The sequence below is a fragment of the Neocloeon triangulifer genome, unplaced genomic scaffold (genome assembly GCF_031216515.1).
Source record: "Neocloeon triangulifer isolate White Clay Creek 2 clone unplaced genomic scaffold, ASM3121651v1 ptg000011l, whole genome shotgun sequence".
In the NCBI taxonomy this organism is placed as follows: domain Eukaryota; kingdom Metazoa; phylum Arthropoda; class Insecta; order Ephemeroptera; family Baetidae; genus Neocloeon; species Neocloeon triangulifer.
The window spans coordinates 2,889,968-2,912,120 of NW_026775553.1; the positions used below are offsets into that span (position 1 = coordinate 2,889,968).

The following is a 22,153-nucleotide window of genomic DNA, read 5'->3' on the forward strand; positions in this document are numbered from 1 at the left end:
AAAAATGATGAATTGCCCGCGAGAATTTCTTCCATTAATCACCTGACACTAGCTCTTCTTCTGAACGGGAGGAAAAGTCACCGCCTCGCGATTAGATGGTGTGAGACGAGCGTAATTGATTTGACACGGGAGCTAAGCGCCCTGCGATTAAGTAAGTGGCTTTTCAAGAGACGTTCCGCCAGCGGATATTCATTTTATTGTTGACTGATCTCTCCTTCATGCGGAACACTTTTCTCCCGCTCAAAGTTCAAATCGGCTTTTGATCGGAAGACAAAACGCTTCTCGTTTTTATTTTTTTGCAGTAAATTTTTTTTGTTACCAGTTTTTATGTAATTCAAGAAATCTATTACAATTTTCAATTATTTTGAATGTTCAAATTTTCACAAATTTTAGAAGAGACAAAATAAATTAGTTATTAAATCATTATCAGGTATATATAGCTATTTCATATTTTATTATTTCTAATAACAAAAAAGACAATCAAAATATTTGAGGCGCATAAAATCTTATATTTTCAGAAAAATATGAATTGCAAACATAAAATATATAATTTATTAATTATTATTAACTTGCACATAAAAAATATTTTTTTACTAAAATAAAGTTTAAAAATTTTTTATTAATAAACTTTATTTTTTATTTAATATTCTTTTCTTAATAATATGTTATTAATTGAGTTTTATATTTAAATTGTCATTTCTTCCTTATAAATAATTAAATTGTTGCCAAATTTAATAATGTAATATTTGTAAATAAATCAACTTACAAATTTTGATGGTTAATTGTCACCTAAAATTTAATCATGCCTTTCCTGATTTAAAAGTTTAGGTTTAAATGCAAGAAGTAATTAACAACAATTTGCTTCCTCTCATTGAAGATAAATGCACTTATGCAAATGAAAAGGTTTTATGCAGTTTATTCCAAGTGGAAGTCTGCTCAGCAGATGAAACATTTCTCGAGAGCATATTAAATCAATACTGAATATTTAATCGGGAAATCCATCTCTTCGGCGCAGGTCAAAGGATCGCGAGCATAAATCGAAAAGCAGCATCAGGAAGCGGCTGACTGGCTAAGGGCTATCAATTTTTCAATCCAATTTCACCTCGGCGCACACATGCACCGCGCAGCAGAGAGCAAGATGATATTGCATCCATTTAATCTGGCCACGATTTATTAATGGCTCCGGTTAATACTCGCTCGGCTCCACATGAGTTATCGCCGCCGACAAAGAAGCGAAAAAAAGGAGTGCATGTGCGGCTGGTACGTTATCGCGGCCGCTTTTATTGCCTCGCCGGCTAATAACGACCATTACCCACGCGCCTTTATCAACGCCACTTTTATATTTACGCAGAGAGCTAGAGAGCGAGCAGGTGGCAAACGTGCTTGGCCCAGATGAAAAGTCAACAATTTCTTACTCCAATTCAATCTGGGGGGAAAGCGATCGACGTGCCAGATTCGAGCGCTCCAACATGACGCTCAAAGAGTGTTTTCTTTTGAAGAAAATTGTCGTTAATTTGAGGCTGACGAAAGATAGTAATTTATGTTTACAGAGAGTAAAATCAACATTTTGCTTGGAAAAACATCCGCTGTTAACTCGTTAGATTAAAATTTACATTTTAAATAAATAAACACATTTAAAATTAAAAAAAAAAATAATAATAAAGCCATAGGTTGAGCTATTATTGTGAATTTGAAATAAAATTAATGAAAATGACTTACTATATTCAATTTTCTATTTTTGATTATAAATATAAGCTAAAGTAATCTAGTGTTTTTCCCACTGCAGTAATTAATTCAATAATTCTTTGAAATCATTCAAAATTATATTTATAGTTGCAAAACTATGCTGATAATAAATTGCAAAGATTTCAGCAATGATAGCTTACGTCAGAAATAATCATTTTTGCAATTCGATTCCTCAATAATAATAACATATATTTTCACCATTTATGTGTAATTTTTTTATTAATTATTAACTAGACCTCTAAAATATTTTTATGTTTTTGTACGATTAAGGAAAAACTTCAATAGAAAAAATCACTTCATTCTTCACATTGAAAAGTGTATTAAAAAAGGCACAACAAAAGGGTCGCGTTTGTTGTGCATTCATGAACTCCGTGTCGAGCCCTCACGATGGGGAAAAATGCGCTTTTTTGCCAGGCCAACACTGTTTACCATGGAAAAGAGATTTGAATTTTGCCACGTCGTCAGCAAAGTGGCTCCCGGGGGCCGCGTTGAGCGCCACGCCCGGCAAAAAGTAATGGGCCGGTGGCCGATTTTTCGCCGTCACCGAGCTCGCAATACCTAACCCGGAACGATTCGCTTGCAAATGAGCCCAAAAGCTCCGTCGGGCTGAAAAATCGTCGCGAATTCTCCCAGAACCTTGCAAAGACACGCACCAGCAGAAGCTTTGTCGCACAAATTATTATCAACTGAGAATGTGCGTCTGTCATTTGTGTAATTAATCCGATTAAGTGCCGATCACAAAGGTGGAATTGCTTTGATACTCGAAGGGCTACATTATTTGAATTTGAGGTGAACGCCAGTGTATTTCTAGATGATTTGGTTTAATTAATTCAAATCAAGCAGTAATCAGCTTCATTACTTTCCACAATGAACCCGATGAGTGATAATGTATGAACGTAAAATGGTTTAAATTATTTCTTTTCTAATCAATCAAAATCATTCTAAGATCCACAAACGTCACACTTTCACCTTTTCTCTTTTATTTGATTATTTGATCTTTGGATATGAAAAAAAAAAAATTTTTCATTTTCACTAAATAAACTTAAAATGCCAGAGAAAATTTTATTAAATCTAGTAATTATTCAGATAAAAAACTTCAATATTAAAGATAAAATAATAAATCATTCTCATTTCATTGGTTAATAAATTTCTTTCTTCTATTTTTGCTCACAAATCTGACTTTTTCCAATCGGACACGGTGAAAGTCGAAAGTTGATTTGCCACACCTGTGACGGAAATCCAGGAAAAATCTGCACCGAGAACGTGCGTTGAGCATTTGCTCGTTACAGGAAAAGAGACGTATAGGAAAACCCATTTCTGCGGCGAAACTGTCGCAAAGCAGTTTGGAAATCGATATACACGCCGCGGCCGACTCATTAGGTTCAGCAGTCAATTACGGTACATATGTATATATATCTGCAAAGGCGGTGGGCGAGCGGCGGCGGCACCTTCGGCAGCAAAAGTTTGTTGTGAGAGAGAAACTCGTCTCGAGGAAAAAGGAAAAGGAGCGAGGCATGTGTGCGAGAGGGAGTTTTGCTCGTCAGCCGGCGGGCATTGCTTAGCGTTAAAATTGACTCTGGCAACTTGGCTCACCAATATAGCACCAGGCAAAATAAGTTTTGGCGACGAGTGAGTGTATCAGCGGAAGAACGGTGACATCGCCAGACGCGCGTCTTCCCAGACTTTATCCAAAATTGCTGGAGCCAACAAATATAACTGTCGTCTCTAGCTGTACAGACACCCCTAAAAATACTAGAAAAAAAGAAGAAAACTAGATAAATGTTTGCGAAGGGAATATTGAAAACTGCAGAAAAAGACAAAATATGAAGGAAAAGGGTGAATTCGACATGAAAATTAATGCTAGATTGAATAATATATAAAATAAAATAAAAATTTTATTTAATCTTTTAATATATTCATTTTTTCTTCAATGATCCTTAAATGAAAAATATTTATTTAATTAATATGAAACCAGTTTAAATATTAGAAATTATGTTTATGGATTCACAATCCTGAATGGATGGTACAAGTATTTGTAGATTAAATATCAAATTTTAATGATCACAATCAGCTATTTTATAAAGTACTAATAAACAAAGGAAATATTCAGAAATTTTATCGCTAGAGTTTCACTTTCAGACCCACTATAAATTTGATTTTCACTTTCATCTCCTTCGATTAAATCTGTTCGGCAGCACTACTTGATATTATTAAATAGGCCGTTGGAAATTGACTGGCCGATCGTGCAAGTCTTTTGAAAGTTTCCGAGTGCTGCTCGTCGTCCGACGGAATATTGCAAAGTTCGTCCAACAGCAATTGGATATTAGAGTGGAAGAAAGGCCATCAAATTCTATTACCCACCAGCAGCAGCAGCTCGCACCGCCACCGACGTATAAAATTGCTGCTCGCACAAGGAAATGTTCTTTTGCCGAGTTTAATCCTTTTACACCACGAGTGGAGCGAAAAGAAGGAATCGAGTAGAAAGGGAGCGACCGGCACATTTCCAGCGAAACGCCGCCTGCAAGACAATTTTAACGGGCTTTTGATCCGGCCTTGTGCGCAAAACGTCTTGTATTCAAATGAGAACTGGAGAAAGAGCCCAACGAAATATGTTAATTTGATGAAAATTAGAATCTTTGCGCCGAACCCAACCATTAAATTATGCCGCAAGTGCGCCCGGTTCTGCTTTTCAAAGCCCAATTATCCTTCATGACCATTATCTTTTATCTTTTACAAGATCTAAATAAATTTTTACCACATTTTGGAATCAAAATAAATAAAAAGATGATCAGATTAATTTTCCCTGCTTATTTTCATAAAAGAATCATTTTGCAATATTTAAAAATAATCGAACATTAGAAAATAACATTTATATCTGTATCAAAGCGAACTTTCACTTTTCTTTTAAAATCTACGGGGGTCGAAAGGAAACTGAAAAATCACTTCATAAAGTGATTTGTGATTTGCATGACTTTTGAAAGTTCTAAAACTTTGCAGACGTCTCATTTTTTTTCTAATGTCCTGCCCATTCCATCTCCAACTTGAAAGTATAATAAGGAAAAGATGAGGGTGCGAAACAAATTGTCCCTTCGTTTTCTTCTTCAAGAATATATATTTGTTATTTGTATTGTTTTTACTCTCGTTTCAAGTGTGACGCCCAAGGGAAATAAGAGAGGCTGCTTTCTTTTCGTCGCCGCGCACTGGGGACAAGAATTGTTTTATTGTTTGGTTTCGAGGAGTCGTCTTTCATCTGTAGCTTTCTCTTGCGCGTTCCTCTTGGGCGACGTAAACAAGCAAACCGCACTAGATATTTCGCCGGTCTCTGCTTTTGATGTAATTTTCATGGCAAACAGGCTCTTTGATTTACGGCCACTTGTTCCGGCAAAGTTTGGAACTCACCGTTCTGTTGCCGATGTGCTTGACCCTGCAGTTGAGCACGGCCGGCTGGCCGACCACGGCGGTCACGTTGCGCGGGGACACGTCGTCGAAGTAGGGTCGTTCGACCACGCGCGGCAGCTCCGAGTAACGACCCTTGGGCTTCAGCAGCGAGTCGCCGTGTCCGGCTGCGGCCACTGAAACACATGAGAATTTGCAATCAGGACAAGCCTCGCATTAGCCTGCTTACAAAAAGGTGAAAAAAAAATCTGGATTAGTAACAAATAAATAGTAATAATATATTGGATACATTTTTTTTATGAATACATTAAAAAAGATGCCTTTTTTATCAATTCTTAGATAATCAAGAAAATAACGTTTTTCGAATTTAATTTTAATGAATAATCTGTAGCAAAATCAACTACTTGGAGGACTCCACAACACTAAAAAATTTGAATAGGGAATTAATTTGAAAACCTTAAGATATAAATGTAGAACGCGGTCAGCGGCAAAATTGTCAATTAGGAATGTTGCTCGAAGTAGTCAATAATTGCATGACAGTGTTTGCATCCGTCCGTGAAGGACGCTGGATGGAATTATTCGACTATGAATACGGGGAAACGGTTTTGAAACAGGCAAAGCGGAAACGCTATGCTCATTTTAAATCAGCATAGCAATCAATATTGAACAAAAACATTTTGAATCCAACAGTGCGGACGACGAAAAAATTTCGGAATGAAAATCGGCCTGGTTTTCATTGCAGCTTATGTAAAACATTTTTTCCATATAATTTGCAATGTTTAATGTGTTTCAATTCAGGTACTTTGCAACATATGTTCCAGCATTCGAGTTAAAACATACATTCAGAAAAAAGGAATTTTCAATGCCTGTTAGTAACGCAATGCTTAACAAGTTTCACGACGCTTAAATCATGCTTTAGATCAAACTCGTGAAAAAATTAAATTGCATCGGAAGATCATTGTGTCTTGCTGCGGGAAACTGAAATGCAGTGAAATCAGAAAGCAAACCAACTACAGCGGGTTCAGTCAAGTGTCTACATTAGCAACCACAAAACACAATCATCTTCAAAAAATACCCGTGATACGAGAAAACATTTCAATAGCTTAAAAATCCCATTACCATTTTTATTCTCATTTTCAGAGCGTTTCCTTACCCGGAGAACCAAATATATCTTCTGATTTTGTTACGGCTCAAAATGATCAAGATCCTTTGTCATCTACCAATGCTGAAAATTCACAGTTTACTGCTGGAATTGGAGCAAATAGTGATCAAACAACCGTCGAAGATGTTAACTTAAACGCAGCATCTCAGTTACCGCCGATCGTAACAAGCCATTCGATTGGTTTTCCCTTAGATACAGCTACTCGTAAAATTCGTAAAGTTGGTGAAAGCGCTTTTAATAAACGTCTTTTTTAACAGCACTGCCAAGCGATCAACCTGCCCCTACCAAAATTGTGGACAGCACGCTTCCTCCTTCAGCATCAGCCATAGTAGATTCAAGCGGCCAGATCACTACTTCTGCATCACCAAACATACAAACAAATGGACCTGCACAACAAACTATTTCAAATCCGGTGCTTATTATTGTAAGCGCAGTGAGCCCGGGCGCCACGCAAACCTCTCCTACAACTTTGGGGCAAATCAATCCTGTAGCCTCAGTCATATCCACCACAACTGTTACCAAGATTAACAGCACCGCCGCCGCCACCACCACAACCAGCACCACCACCACAACAACAACAACAACAACCACAACCAAACCAAGAGTATTTAAGTCAAAAAATTTGTTTCCTTTTATTTTTCTAAATCACAAAACCAGCTTTGTCAGTCATCTGCTTGTGCCTTGTACAAAAATGCAACAAAGGTATCAATTTTGAAGGAGCAGGCACTAAAATTTCATATGATTAACGGAAATTTTATTCTATTGTATATCAGGCATTGCAATCTTCGGCGGTGTCCCGTATAAATCTATATTATGTATAAAATATAGATATTTAATAATTTACATGATTTTAGAGCAAGTGGGAAAATACTCAGTCATTTCTAGCACAATGTTTTACATAGTGACTGAACTGGTTTGTACTGAAATCAATTCAATCACTTTGGTTGAAATTCCATCCATTGCAGACCACATTAAGTGACGCAGTGGTTAGCTGCTTGCAAAAAAACATGGCTGTCATATCCGTTCCAACAATAAATGATATGGAAAACTACGTGAAATTATGGAAAAGTATAGATGATTGCCCGACTGTTGCAAAACCGGATCCCTACATCAGATTCCTGTTTTATTTTTTCAGTAAATAAAGGCAGCGCTGTTAATTATTGGACTTCTGGGGCCAATGATGGAAGCTTTTGTGACGTTGAAAAGGTGTACACGTGGTGTGCACCAAACGTCACTGTGGCACCCGATGATGTCACTATGTTAAAATACTGGTCCATCGCCAAGACGTTCAACGCGATAACAGATCGCTGCATTGCGATCCAATTCAATGCTACGTCGGCGAGCATTTACTACACAAAATGCCAAAATAAATTCGCCTACATATGCGGCGTAGGGATTTAGGTTGGATTGGTCAAAAAAATAAGTCATGAATCTTTAAATTTGCAGCCTGCTTGCAAAATACCAACTTGTCCGGCAACTTGCAAAGCCAATGTACGAACTGCAATAGTTTTGAATCCTTTTTGAAAAAGTAATTATTCTGTCACAGGCTACGCTGTTTTCAGCGGACGGTTCCATAAAGGGTTTATATAAAACAGATACCAAAATTTTACCAAAATTTATCTTTCAATATACGGAATTTAGAGCCTGAGAAACATGGTTACATATCTCAAATTTGTGGAAACAAGTACTTGTTTGGAAACTCGATTGTAATATGCCAGCTGCAGATTTTTTTGAATTTATTTTTTCAACCTCAATTAAAGGGAACGTGGAGAGAAAATTACGAAAAATGTTGCAGCCTGGGAATGACTCCTATCATCATCGAAACTGCTCAAGAGTAATCTTGCTTGTCTAATTTCACAAAGAGTATTTTAGATATAAAAAGTTATGAAAAAAATTTATTTCAATCAAAAAAAGGCAACTGGACGTTAAATTTCAATTACTGGACGGGTGGAACGCAGCAAGGGTGCAGGGGTCGATGGGCGTGGTGCTCTGGCTCGGGACTTTTAGATTTGAACGACAATCTAACCTGGTCGTCAGGTCAACCGGACAACAAGGCGGGAAACGAGGAATGTCTACACATGAGACTGAATCAAAACTCCTCTGGTGTCGTCTTGTCTGATCGGAACTGCACCGATAAATACGTTTTTGCTTGTAAAGTGAGTAGCGTAGATAAATTCAAAATTTTATTTTACCGAATTTTGATTATCAATATTTAAAAGGGGCAGCCGAAGGTACCGACTTGCCAGGCGGCAAAGTGTCCTAGTTACGAGTGTACAAAAAATGTGTGAATTAATTCTTATGAATTTTCAACGCTAATTCTTTTTTATTTGCAGACAGACCTGTTTGATTCTGCAAATCAATTGAGAGGTAAACGTTTCCTCTACAGAACTTAATGTAAAAAGATTATTTTTTGCTGCAAAGGCTACTCTACTTACGGAAACTGGTTTAGTTCTTGCGGGAGAACGTTCTTATTTTCCAATATAAAAGTAAAAACATTTTAATTTTTGGGAAAAACATTATTTTTTAAAAAGGCAAATTGGTCACGCGCTTACAACGTGTGTTGCTCAATCGGAATGACGTTACTTGCGGTCGAGTACGGAGATAAGCATCGATGCATTTCTGATTTCGTCAAAGGTTTCAAAATTATATAATTATATAAATTGAAAGATTAACACAATAGTTGAAATTAAGATTCGTCTCTAGTCCAAACTGACTTTTGGACATCCGGAAGTGACAAGGATTGTGATGGGCGGTACAGATGGTGCTCGATCGAAAGAGATTTCATCTCACGAGATGTAAATTGGAAATCAGGCGCGCCAGGCAGCAATGCCGGTGATTGCGTGTCAGTCAACTTCTCCAACACGACCGCTAATCAGAGTACTTATGCCACAAACAACTGTTCAAAAGAACTTTTATTTATTTGCGAGGTAAATGGCGTTTTAAAATTTTGCAAAATGGTAATCCATTGAAAATAGGTGCGAAATTCTGGGTCCACTTCGGACGCTTTGCAGAAGGAGTGCATGGAGATTTGGAACGTCTCTGCAAGTACTGCTATTAGTTTGTACGGTTTGTACAAATGCATAATTCATTTATTTCTTAAACTTGCAGCTGACATGCTAGTGTTTCTAACCGCGTACAATGCATCGGAAATTCAGCTCAATTTAAAAGTTCGGAAAAAAACGATTTAATAAAATTTTGTAATTTAACAATAAAATTTAGTGTTTCATCAAGTGTATTGGACAAAACTTAAATATGGTCAGAATTTTATGTTTTAGTGTTTGGGGAACCAAACAAAATGCTTACAGATAAAATTTCAGTGTGAAAAATTTACATTTGCTAACCAAATATTTTAGTTTTCTTTGAGTGGACTTACACCAACTGGAGACGTGTTACGTTTAATTGAAGAAATCAATGATGACGAAAACGCCTTGCAAACTTCCTTCAATGCTTACGACACGTGCAATTCTATCAGTTAAAAAGATTCTACCTTAATTATTATAGCCAATAAAATTTTTTATCCTTCACTCAGGGTACAGTGACGAATGCATTACTGCAGCAAACATCTACCAGTGCGGCAGGGACAATGACCCCACGGTCACAAACACTATCTTTAGCGGCAAACTGGGCAACAACACAGTCGTATTTCAGATAATTAGAAATAAAATTTCATACAAATAAAATCATTTTCAGTACAATCCCCCCACACCGTGCATTGGGACTTCTTACCGGAAGTGCAGGATGCTTGACCGTCCCTGCGTTGTTAACGTAAATTAATTTATGGGCCTACAGAAGTTGCTCAAAAATTTGCTATAATTAAAAATTTACTTGGCCCCTGTGTTTTTATTTATTTATAAATTTCACCGACTTTTGAAGAGGAAGTTGATTCAATTTATATACTACATATCTTGCGATATTTATCAAGAAGCTGAAAGCTGAAACCTCTAAGCTTTTTTATACGCTTTTAAAAATCTGAATTATACAATTCAAACACTTATACAGAGCACTCTTGTTAACAAATTGAAGCAAAACACGACGAGTAATTATTTCCTCGCTTTGGTTCAAAGGCATGTAAAGATTAACTTCATCCATCTTTAACTTTTTAGCACCAGAGGGACAACTTCTTACAACTGCTAGCGGTGGGAAGTATTTCGTCAGCAACTGCAATACCCAATTCGTTTGAAAATAATTTACTTTGTTAAAATTCATGAATCTAAATGTGGTTTTCATGCAGACTCACTATCAGGCGCACGACTACTGCTGCAGTTACGGAATGCGTCTAGCTGAATTCGAAACAATGGCAGAATTCAATGAGCTATGGCAACTCCTCGTGGGTGGTATGGAACTGTTACAATTTTCTGCTTCGATATAATCAACATCTCTTTTTAAGTGTGCAACTGGTATGCTTATGCTGGTGAGACTTTCGCAAACGGTGATGGGACAGATTCGTGGTGTCGCTCAAAAAAAGTAGTCCCAACCGAAATGTACTCGCCACAGGTTTACAAAAACCCTGTTTGCGAAAAAACTAGTTGCTTTGTACCCATGTTCTTTGTGAGCGGTGGTCCGTACCTTTATTACCTCGAAAATGATGCAAGTCGACACGAATATTGTGAATTGGAATATATTGATCCCAGCCTCCAATACTTTATTTGCAAATAAATATTCATAATACATTAAAATTTATGGAATGGTCAAGAGCAATAGTTTGATGAATTGTTCAATAAAATTGGCTAAGCAAAGTTCTTTTTGCGTCATTTAATTTTGATACTTATATTATGCTATATTGATTGATTGATGCTATATTGAAGCAAATATTTGTACAAATATGTAGTCATTGACTAATTACAAAATGCGTACACAAATTGTCAATTTATAATGATATAATGTTTATTCATGCTGAAGAATAAGAAAAATATCAAAATTATTATATTTTTTAGGTGTCCACACAATGATTATTTACAAATTATAAACAGCATGTTGTTTATTGAACAAAGAAAGAACGTCTTTCAATACAACTTTCCAATTTAGTTTGTTTTTGCTATGCAACAAAAAAATGATCAAAAACTTTGATTAACAGCTCACAGGGTATTTTTAATGCTATTTTTATAAATTTGTTGATAATTTTCTTAATGTAAGATGTTGTGTATTTCAATTTATTGAATAGAGAAAAAATAAAGAAATAAAAGTATTAAAATTAATTAAATTTTTAAGTTGAAACTCGCAATTGCGTTTTTCAGGGATTTTTTATCTTTCAAGTTTCGTCCACGCCAAAATCAGTCAAATTATGTGTCCTTTTCACCTGATTTTTGAAAATAAATCCACGACCGCTTGCCAACCAACCTGTGCATTGGCTTGAAAGGTGTCACAAATAAACTATAATATTTTATTGGGTAGTTTTTCTGTTTATATATTTAAAAAAGTGTTTAATTCCTATTCTTTGATAATCAAGTTCCCGTTAGAATAACAAAAAATGCTGTTATTTATTTTATTTATTAATTTCTAAATAAATTAGGATAATTAATATTTTTACCCTTTAATTTATTTTAATCTCCTACGTCAAGTTGAAGCCATCTCTCTACATCAAACATACAAAAACGTATCTCTCTGCCTTTCTCTCTGAATATGACCCCTTTGCATAAATTATGAATAATATGATGTGCAGTGTTTTGAATATTGCTCACAATCGCTTGATATCATGAATGGATGCTAACTATTTAACCCTTATTGCAAACATGAATTATGACAACTCATCAAGGAAAAGCCGATTTCAAATTCAAATCACCATGATCTTATCAACCTTCGATTGTGAAATTCTATCACTAAGCGAATTAATTAATTTGATATTATAAATTTTGGCCGATAAACAGTACCAGTTTTTGGTTGTGTCAATTTATTGTATAAATACTATAAATTTTCCGGAAATAGTTGTAAGAAGTTATTTGTAACAAAATCAACTACTTGGTTGTTTTTCCTCAATGGCTCCCATTAGGGTTTATGTTAAGATTGTAAATAAAAATGATGTGTTAATAACTCTTTTTATTATTATTATTAACGTTCAAAAAATGGAGCGAATATAGTTTGTTAATATATAATGATGAAAAATGGTAAATGTTTATGGAAAAAATTCAAAATAATTTACTTTGAATTTATTTTGCGAATTTTAACGTAAAATTAGTGATTCTAATTATTCCGCTTAAATTCGCAAATAAAGAAATTCTTGCAAAAGAGTCAAGATATCAATTTAGAACGCGATCGGTGGCGATTTTGCCCTTTTTTAATTTGGCGCAAATCTATTCAATAATTGCATGCCAGTAGTGTTTTCATCCGGCAGTGAAGGACGTTGGGTGGAATCATTCGACTATGAATACGGGGAAAAAGTTTCAACACAGGCAAGCGGAAAGGCTATGCTCATTTTACATCAGCATGGCAATCAATGTTTAACTCAATTCATTTTTCTGAATCCAACATTGCGGATGAAATAATTTCGAAATGAAATTCGGCCTGGTTCTCTTTGCAGCTTATGTAAAACATATTCTTAATGAGATATAATTATTCAATGTTTGGTATTTTTTAATTTAGGTCCTTTGCAACATGTTATGTTCCAGCATTAAAATTAAAACTTTTGTTCAGAAAAAAGGAATTCTCAATGCCTGTTAGTAACGCAATGCTTAACAAGTTTTATGACGCTTAAATCATGCTTTAGATCAAACTCGTGAAAAAATTAAATTGCATCGGAAGATCATTGTGTCTTGCTGCGGGAAACTGAAATGCAGTGAAATCAGCAAGCAAACTAACTACAGCAGGTTCAGTTATGTGTCCACTTCAGTAACCACAAAACATGATCTTCAAAAAATATCCGTGATAAGAGACAACATTTCAATAGTTTTAAAACTCCCATTACATAAATATTTTTTTTCTCATTTACAGAGCGTTTTCTTACCCGGAGAACCAAAAGTATCTTCTGATTTTGAAACAACTCTAATCGATCAAGTACGTTTGTCATCTACCAATGCTGAAAATTCACAGTTTACTGCTGGAATTGGAGGAAATAGTGATCAAACAACCGTTCAATTGTTCTCATCATCCCAGTTACCGCAGATCGTAACAATTGGTCCTCCCTTAGAAACGGTCAATTGTAAAATTTTTGAAGTTGGCAAAAAGTTTTTAATAAGTTAACGTCTATATATCGATAGCACTACCAAGCGATCAATCTGCTCCTACAAACATTGCAGACAGCACACTACCTCCTTCAGCAACGGTCATGGTAGATTCAAGCGGCTTGGTCACTACTTCTGCTTCACCAAACATACAGTCAAATGGACTTGCACTAGGAATTGTTTCGAATTCAGTGCTAACTTTGGGGAAAATCAATCCTGCTACCTCAGATTTAACCACCTCAACTATTACCAAAACTACCACCATCACCCCCACCACAACAACAACCACGACAAAACCAAGAGTATTCGAATCAAAAAATTTCTTACATTTTATTTTTTAAATCGCAAAACCAGCTATGTCAGTCATCTGCTTGTGGCTATTACAAAAATGGAACAAAGGTATCAATATTTCATAAATGAGTGCTAAAATGTAGCGATTAATGAGCATTTGTATTCTGTTAATCAGGCATTGCAATCTTCGACGGTGTCTCGTATAAACAAACATATTATGATGTATTAATTATTGATATTTAATGTTTATTTTGTATTATTTTAGAGCAAGTGGGAAAATACTCAATCATTACTAGCACAATGTTTTACATTATTACTGAACTGGTTTGTACTGAAATTACATATTCAGTTACATTGACTGTAATTAAATAAATTGTAGACAACATTAAAAGAAGCAGTTATTAGCTGTCTGCAAAAAAACATGGCCGTCATATCCGTCCCAACAATAAATGATATGGAAATCTACGTGAAATTGTGGAAAAGTATGGATAATGACCTGGCTGTTTCGAAACCGGATCCCTACATCAGATTCCTGTTTTATTTATTTCAGCAAATAAAGGCAGCACCGTTAATTATTGGACTTCGGGGGCCAATGATGGAAGCTTTTGCGACGTTGAAAATGTGTACACGTGGTGTGCACCAAACGTCACTGTGGCACCCGATGATGTCACTATGTTAAAATACTGGTCCATCGCCAAGACGTTCAACGCGATAACAGATCGCTGCATTGCGATCCAATTCAATGCTACGTCGGCGAGCATTTACTTCACACAATGCGAAAATAAATTGGCCTACATATGCGGCGTAGGGGTTTCATGCTGAATTTTTTTAGAGAATAACGTAAAATTTTTCAGCCATCCTGCAAAACACCTTCATGCCCTGCAACTTGCAAAGCCAATGTTAAAACTGCAATTGTTTTTTTTTTTTTATTCTTTTGAAAAACAAATTTTTCTTTTATAGGATACGCTATTTTTAGCAGACGGATCAATAAAGGGTTTATTTAATAAATTACATATACAATACCAAATTTTACTAAATATTACCGCTCAATATATGGATTTCAGAACCTGAGAAACATGGTTACATAGCTTCAATTTGTGGAAACAAGTACTTGTTTGGAAACTCGATTGTATGTTTTTGCTGCGAATGTTTTTGCATGTATTTGTTAATCTTGAATTGCAGGGAACGTGGAGAGAAAATTACGACAAATGTTGCAGCCTGGGAATGACTCCTATCATCATCGAAACTGCTCAAGAGCAATCTTGCTTGTCCAATTTTACAAACAGTATTGAAGCAAAATGCTAAATAAGCACAATTTATATCTATTAATAAAAGGCAACTGGACGTTAAACTTCAATTACTGGACGGGAGGAACGCAGCAAGGGTGCAGGGGTCGATGGGCGTGGTGCTCTAGCTCGGGACTTTTAGATTTGAACGACAATCTAACCTGGTCGTCAGGTCAACCGGACAACAAGGCGGGAAACGAAGAATGTCTGCACATGAGACTGAATCAAAACTCCTCTGGTGTCGTCTTGTCTGATCGGAACTGCACAGATAAATACGTTTTTGCTTGTAAAGTGAGTTTCGTAGATAAATTCAAACATTTTATGATACCAAATTTTCATATTCAATACTCAAAAGGGGCAGCCGAAGGTACCGGCTTGCCAGGTGGCAAAGTGTCCTAGTTACGAGTGTACAAAAAATGTGAGGTTATTACTTACCTTAATTAAAAAATTCTTTCAACCTTTTTTTTTTAAATTATAGACAACGCTGTTTGATGCTGAAGATCAATTGCGAAGTGAAATTTTCTGCATATAACTGAATGAAACATAATTAACCTCTGCTACATAGATTACTCTGGTTACGGCAATTGGTTTAGTTCCTGCGGGAGAACATTCTTATTCTCCAATTTTAAAGTAAATACATTTGAATTATTTATGGTTACAACTAATAGTTGATAAAGACTAATTGGTCTGGCGCTTACAACGTGTGTTGCTCAATCGGAATGACGCTACTTGCGGTCGAGTACGGAGATAAGCATCGATGCATTTCTGATTTCGTCAAAGGTTTCGTTTATATGTTGAACTTATGAATGGACAAACTAACGCACCTGTTAAAAAAAAGACTCTTCTCTTGTCAACATTGACTTTTGGACTTCTGGAAGCGACAAGGATTGTGATGGACGGTATCGGTGGTGCTCAATCGAAAGAGATTTCATCTCGAGAGATGTGAATTGGAAATCAGGTGCGCCAGACAGCATTGCCGGTGATTGCGTGTCAGTCAACTTCTCCAATACGACCGCTAATCAGAGTACTTATGCCACAAACAACTGTTCAAAAGAACTTTTATTTATTTGCGAGGTAAGCTGCGTGTTAACATTTTGAAATTTCTTAATCCAATAAAAACAGGTGCGAAATACTGGGACCACTTCGGACGCTTTGCAGAAGGAGTGCATGGAGATTTGGAACGTCTCTTCAAGTAGTGTTTTTTTATTAGCGTGTATGAATTCACATATTGTTTATTTGCTGACCACTTTTGCAGCTGATATGCTGGTGTTTCTGACCGCGTATAATGCATCAAAAATTCAGCTCAATTTAAAAGTTTGGAATTTTCTCTTTAATAACATTTTAAAATTTATCAAAAAATTTTAGTGTTTCATCAAGTGCATTGGAGAAAACTTAAACATGGTTAGAATTTCATGCTAATGAGTTTTGGGGAAGGGGAATCGAACGAAATATTATTGATAAAAATTCAGAGTGAAAAATTTTTGTTGTTGACAAAATATGTTTAGTTTTCTTTGGGAGGACTTTCACCCTCTGGGGACGTGTTACGTTTAATCGAAGATATCAATAATGACGAAGTTGACTTACAACGTTCCTTCAATGCTTACGACACGTGCAATTCTAAAAGTTAAAAATTTATGTAATTTATTTCAATGTCACAAAAAAAATATCTTTGCTTCACCTAGGATACAGTGACGAATGCGTTACTGCAGCAAACATCTACCAGTGCGGCAGAGAAAATGACCCCATGGTCACAAACGCTATTTTTAGCAGCAAATTGGGCAACAACACAATCGTATTTCAGATAATTAAAAGTAAAAAAATTATTAAATAAAAGAAACAAATTTGCAGTACAAACCCCCCACACCGTGCATTGGGACTCCTTTCCGGAAGTGTAGAATGCTTGACCGTCCATGCGTTGCTAACGTAAATTAATTAATATTATTGGGAAACCGAAATTGCTTAAAATATTTGTACATAAAAGTTACTTTTTAACGGAGGGAGGATGTTAAATTATCACTTTTGAAAACAAAAAGTTGATTTAATCTTGACAGTTGCTAGCAAGATATTTCAATATTACAAAGTGGAAAACTTTTTAAATTAAGCTTTTATGCGCTACACTATATACTTTGAAGAAACTAAATATTACAATTTGATCATATATACAGAGCACGCTTGTAAACCTTTTGCAGCAAAATCCGAAGAGTAACTATTTCCTAACTTCAGCTCAAAAATTAATACAAATTGATTATACTATATTCAACTTTTAGCAACAGAGGGAGCAATTGTAACAGGTGATAACGGTGGAAAGTATTTCGTCAGCTCCTGCAATCTCCCAATCGTTTGAAAATAGTTTTCTCTGTTAAAATTCATAAAGAAAATTGATTTTCAAACAGACTCACTATCAGGCGTACGACTACTGCTGCAGTTACGGAATGCGTCTGGCTGAATTTGAAACAAAAGCACAATTCGATGAGATTTGGCTACGTCTAATTAATTGTACGGAACAGTAAAAATTTGCTGCATCCATAACAAACATAATTTTTTTAAAGGGTGTACCGGCTATGCTTACGTTGGTGAGACTTTCGCCAACGGTGACGGGACAGATTCGTGGTGCCGCTCAAAAACAGTAATCCCAACCGCCATGTACTACTTACAGAAATACACGCCCCCTGTTTGCGAAAAAACTAACTGCTATGCACCCTATTTCTTTTCCGGCCTTGGTGCAAGCCTATACTACCTCGAAAATGATGCAGGAAAACACCAAAATTGTGAACTGGAATATATTGATACCGGCTATACATACTTTATTTGCGAATAAATATTCATACAGCACTTAAATATATGTAATGAGAGAAATGATTTGATGGATTGGTTAATATAATTGGCATGCTGATAAAAAAAAATTAATTAAGTTTTGATCAAGATTTTGACTTCATTTTTGCTTGATACATAATTGATATTATATTGATTAAGAAACTGGAGCAAATAATTGTACGAATGTTTAATTATTTACTAATTATGGAATGTGGAAACAAATTGACTATTTAAAAAAAAAATATCAATTTTATTCTGAGAAGAAGAAAAAATAACAAATATCGAATTTATTTCATTTTTCTAGGTTGACTAAAATAAATTCATTAAGAAATTTCACTGCGACTTTCCAATTGTTTGAAAAAAATCACCCTTTCTTTAAATGACAGCTCTCCTAGAATGAAAATCCCATCGCAGCAATAGTTAGTCCCGTCGTTATTTTGTGCAATCACGGAACTAACTAGTGCTGCGACGAGACTAAGGATTTTCAGTGTAGATTTCTAGATTTACATAATAAGGAAGACTCAATAAATTACATTTTATTGTGACTAGAGGAGACAGATTAATCGTGGTCTGATGAAAGCATCCAAGAGAAGAAATTAATAAGACGCTGCGGGGGCGTGCTCTGCTCACCTCGATCATTTTTCACGAGAGGCCAAACAGTAGCAGGGCCATTATCCCCGAGGTCAAGGAGATTTGCTTTCGACTCTCGCGATAACGCCCGATTTGCGCCGACCAAAAAAGATTTGCGCCGCAACAATCAATCAAACGTAATGAAAAACAGGGCGTTTATGAGTCGACCGCCCGGCTTGCCAAGAGGTTAGCATATTCAACATCAATCTTGGCACCTCGCCTTGTCATGCGAGAGTGAGAGAGAGGCCGCAGAATTGTGTGCCCCCACTAACTACACCCGTAAGTGACTTCATAACATAATATGTTTTTCTTGCAAGAGAGTAACAAGGCTCTCCAGCTACCCTTCAACATGACAAGAAACCGCAGAGTAAAATATTAATTATTTTTTCAACATTTCTTTATTCTAGTTAAGAAAAGTGGGTTGCTTTTTTTATGCTAGAGATTGAAAAAAGATGTTTTAAATTGGAATTTAATGACGATTCCATAATAATTCTTATTTCATTTTATTTTCTGAATTCGCTCCCTCAAAATTAATTTTATTTGAAATTTATCAACTGATAGTAATGATACTAATGATTCAATTGATATTTTCCACACAGACAATTTTTAATTTAGGCTAAAAACGCGAAAGTTAAAGCTGGGTCAAATATCAGCTTTTCATGGACATATTTTATATGAACATCTTTTTTGCTCTATTAAATAACTATAAATAGAATGGAAAAGGAATAAATAGGTGATTTATATATTTTAATATTATAGATAAAAGAATAAAAAAATATATTTATCCTATTTAAAAGTTCTTGACTCTTTCATAGATATATTAGTTCTTCTTTTAAAATAACTTCTTTCTGTTATCATTACAAGGAGATTTTGCAATCGAATAAATGGCTTCTTATTGGATTGTGCGTTTATTTTTTCGCTATACAGTGAAAAGTGTGCAAGTCAGCAGGCGAAGTTAATGCGCGCACAATAATAACCGTAAACGCCAGTGGCCTGGACAAAACAATTTAATAATATTGCAACACACGTCGGCGTGACGACGATTGTTGCAGCTCTCTCACCATGAAAATGCGATATCTTTTACGACACCACACGTCGTTATTGTTGTTATGATGGCCATCGTTGACAACGACCCCCGCACATCTTTGCCTGGAAGTGCGTTTCGAAAATTGTAAATAATGTTTAAGGGTTACGTGGGCGCGAAAAGACATTTATTTGTATACTTAAAACCAAGTTCTGACCCCATTTTAATTGGGTCACGCACAAGCCAACCTTTTTCAAACAAGTAGTTTTTTCTGAAAATATTCAAATACTAGTACGAGAAATAAAAAGAGCAGCTTCTTTATCTTTGGAATTCAATTATTAATAATAAGTAATTAGCATTAAATTCAAATTTATGAACTACGTTAGAGTATGAACACCTACAAAATAGTTAGAGCGACAATTATGAAAAATTTGTGACCCTTTAGAGAATTATTTTTAAGAGAGAATTGTCGTAGTGACACTAGTGACGAATTATTTCTTTTCCAAAGAATTTAATTTTCTTAATAGATCGGTTAATTTTCCAAACTTATTTTATATTTTAATCCAAGAAAGGAATATTTTTAAACCAAAAAGAAATATCTTGTTTTTAAATTATTTTGCACATATTGTACTAGTTTTCCTTGAAATATATTATTATACTATGTTAGTTCTATTTTAATTTAAAATTGTACTAGAGTTCTAATTTAATTTTTTTTCAAATTAATTTGTTGTCGAGGATTAATAAATTTAACCATACAGAGTTTGTCATTTTTGTGTAATTCTCTTTTATTAACTTAAAAATGAAAATTTAAATAGAAAAATAAAATAAAATAGCAAATTTTGTGTGCAAAACTTGCTGGTTTGTGAGGAGAAAAGCCCTCGTGGGATGCAAAGTGCGTGTATAATTAAAAATGAGCTCAACCGAGAGAACACACGTGCATGAAAGTTTTGCGTGCGTTCGCGAAAATTCCAAGCAACAACTACTTTTATTAGATATGGCAACTGAAAGTAAACAAGGCGAAGCATGCACACGCATGTGGAGGCTAAAATGAAAATATTTCCCTTTGAAGGTAGGCGAGCAGCGAGGCGAGAGAAAGAACGCCGTCGATGCTTTTGCCGCGTCGCTGAATCACCAGGGATAAAAGGGAAGGTATGATTTGCAAGGTAAAACATTAGCCATAAAACACAAGTTATGGAAAAAGTTTTTGCTCGCCGAAAATGGAGGAGAGAGAGATAGCTCTTGATGTAACATTCCGGATCAGTGGTTCAAGAGCGGCCCGAAAACTCGTCCGAGGGTTGACAGTCCTCGGGCCATTGGCTCCGGCCTGATTATTAATAACAATCGCGAGAGTGCTTATTAGCCCGAGAGCATAGTTTTATAGAAGGAAAATGCACTCGAAACTACTTTGGCGCATTTCTCGCACTCGGCTGCTCCGCTTTGTGCGACACAAAAGGGCCGTAAAAGCCGCCGCCGACCTCCACAAATCACACAATGGCCCCCATTCTATCCTAAGGTGGATCCATCATTGAATTATTTCTCGGTCGCAGCTCCATTCGACCTTTTGTTTGTTCCGTACGCCATGTTAAACAAACCATGACCTGCTTCTTCAGTTAAATTTAATTTTAAAAAACATCTGTATTCCCCTAATTTCTCTAATTCTTGATTGACAAAGTTTTTTCCTGATTGACTAATATGTGCAATTGCATTTTTATATTTTCAGCCTGCTCAGGGAAATTTGGCATTATTTGTCTAAAAACACTTTAAATGTTGGAAATATGTGTATCAATGTAAGTTGATTTCTATTGAGAAATCATTTTTTTTTATACTTTGTAAAATTAATTGTCTCACAATCAGTCTGTGCTGTCAGTCACTTTTCTATTTAAAATTATATTGATTGAAAGTTTGAGGCTTAAGTTTTTTCTTTAAATTATTATCCATTTTAGATTTGTTTGCTGGATATTGCCAAACTGAAAATTTATATCCCTTGGGTTTGATCTGCAAATTTATTTAGTGTAATTGTGTTTTATTGCTTTCAATTATCAGCAACTTTATACCAGTTTTTACGTCACAAAACGATCTCCCAAGGGAGAAATATGTTTTCCAGTGATGTTAATTGGCAACATTGCAATCTCTCTTCAATTTCTGATCAGTTCATCAAGCCGAATTAATTAATTAGTGTTAATACTAAATTCAGTGGGCCGAGACGCCATACCGTATTAATTTTGTCGTCCATTCGAAGCAAAAGCAAATAAAGCTTATGACAAACAAAAGTTTTTTTTTTTTTGCCAGGTTTATATATTTGTGAATGTTGCGCGGCTCAAGTGGAGGCAAATCTCTCTCGTGCTTATCAGAGCAAAATAATGAGAACTCGTAAGCAAACGAAGGGCGTCGCCCACAAACACACAGTTTTCAGCGTAAATCGTATTGCTTGTTGCTGCCTTTCCCGGTTTATTGACCCAGCAGTGGATGAACCAGTAAGTCGATTGAGTCAAGCAAGCTTCTGCTCTAGGAGTGGCGTTTGCAAATTCAATCAAGCTGCCGGGGCTTAATTGAGCTGCCAGACGCTCTGCCCGAGCAACACGCGGAATACAAAACCAATTTCAGAAGTAAAATGTTCACACTATAGAGCTAAAATGGAAACGATTTACAA

General features: G+C 35.6%; 2 protein-coding genes across 6 annotated transcripts in view; one reads left to right on the forward strand and one right to left on the reverse strand.

Moving 5' to 3' along the window:
- LOC132195877 (hemicentin-2-like) overlaps window positions 1-22,153 on the reverse strand; it is a 187,126-nt gene that overhangs the window by 63,129 nt on the left and 101,844 nt on the right. For all 5 annotated transcript variants that reach the window (XM_059618154.1, XM_059618156.1, XM_059618153.1 and 2 more), the window contains one exon: window positions 5,146-5,318. In XM_059618154.1, the coding sequence (XP_059474137.1) occupies window positions 5,146-5,318 (173 nt within the window). The remainder of the gene's footprint in view (window positions 1-5,145; window positions 5,319-22,153) is intronic.
- LOC132196029 (uncharacterized) lies at window positions 12,815-17,915 on the forward strand. Its single transcript, XM_059618398.1, has 30 exons — window positions 12,815-12,823; window positions 12,881-12,953; window positions 13,005-13,159; window positions 13,229-13,436; window positions 13,495-13,760; window positions 13,813-13,857; window positions 13,925-13,949; window positions 14,015-14,073; window positions 14,129-14,231; window positions 14,300-14,553; window positions 14,604-14,648; window positions 14,710-14,743; window positions 14,814-14,878; window positions 14,932-15,034; window positions 15,085-15,326; window positions 15,391-15,453; window positions 15,514-15,547; window positions 15,601-15,665; window positions 15,713-15,815; window positions 15,874-16,109; window positions 16,158-16,227; window positions 16,291-16,349; window positions 16,401-16,436; window positions 16,541-16,658; window positions 16,718-16,827; window positions 16,884-16,958; window positions 17,201-17,237; window positions 17,303-17,373; window positions 17,429-17,531; window positions 17,585-17,915. The coding sequence occupies exons 2-30, from the start codon at window positions 12,893-12,895 to the stop codon at window positions 17,851-17,853; spliced, it is 3,114 nt and encodes a 1,037-aa protein (XP_059474381.1). The 5' UTR covers window positions 12,815-12,823; window positions 12,881-12,892; the 3' UTR covers window positions 17,854-17,915.

Coding starts and splice junctions, on each gene's coding strand:
- LOC132196029 (XM_059618398.1), top strand. CDS start 12,893: ATGTTATGTTCCAGCATTAAAATTAAAACTTTTGTTCAGAAAAAAGGA. Junction 13,160..13,228: donor ATGATCTTCAAAAAATATCC/GTGATAAGAGAC, acceptor TCTCATTTACAG/AGCGTTTTCTTACCCGGAGA. Junction 16,110..16,157: donor AACTTTTATTTATTTGCGAG/GTAAGCTGCGTG, acceptor CAATAAAAACAG/GTGCGAAATACTGGGACCAC.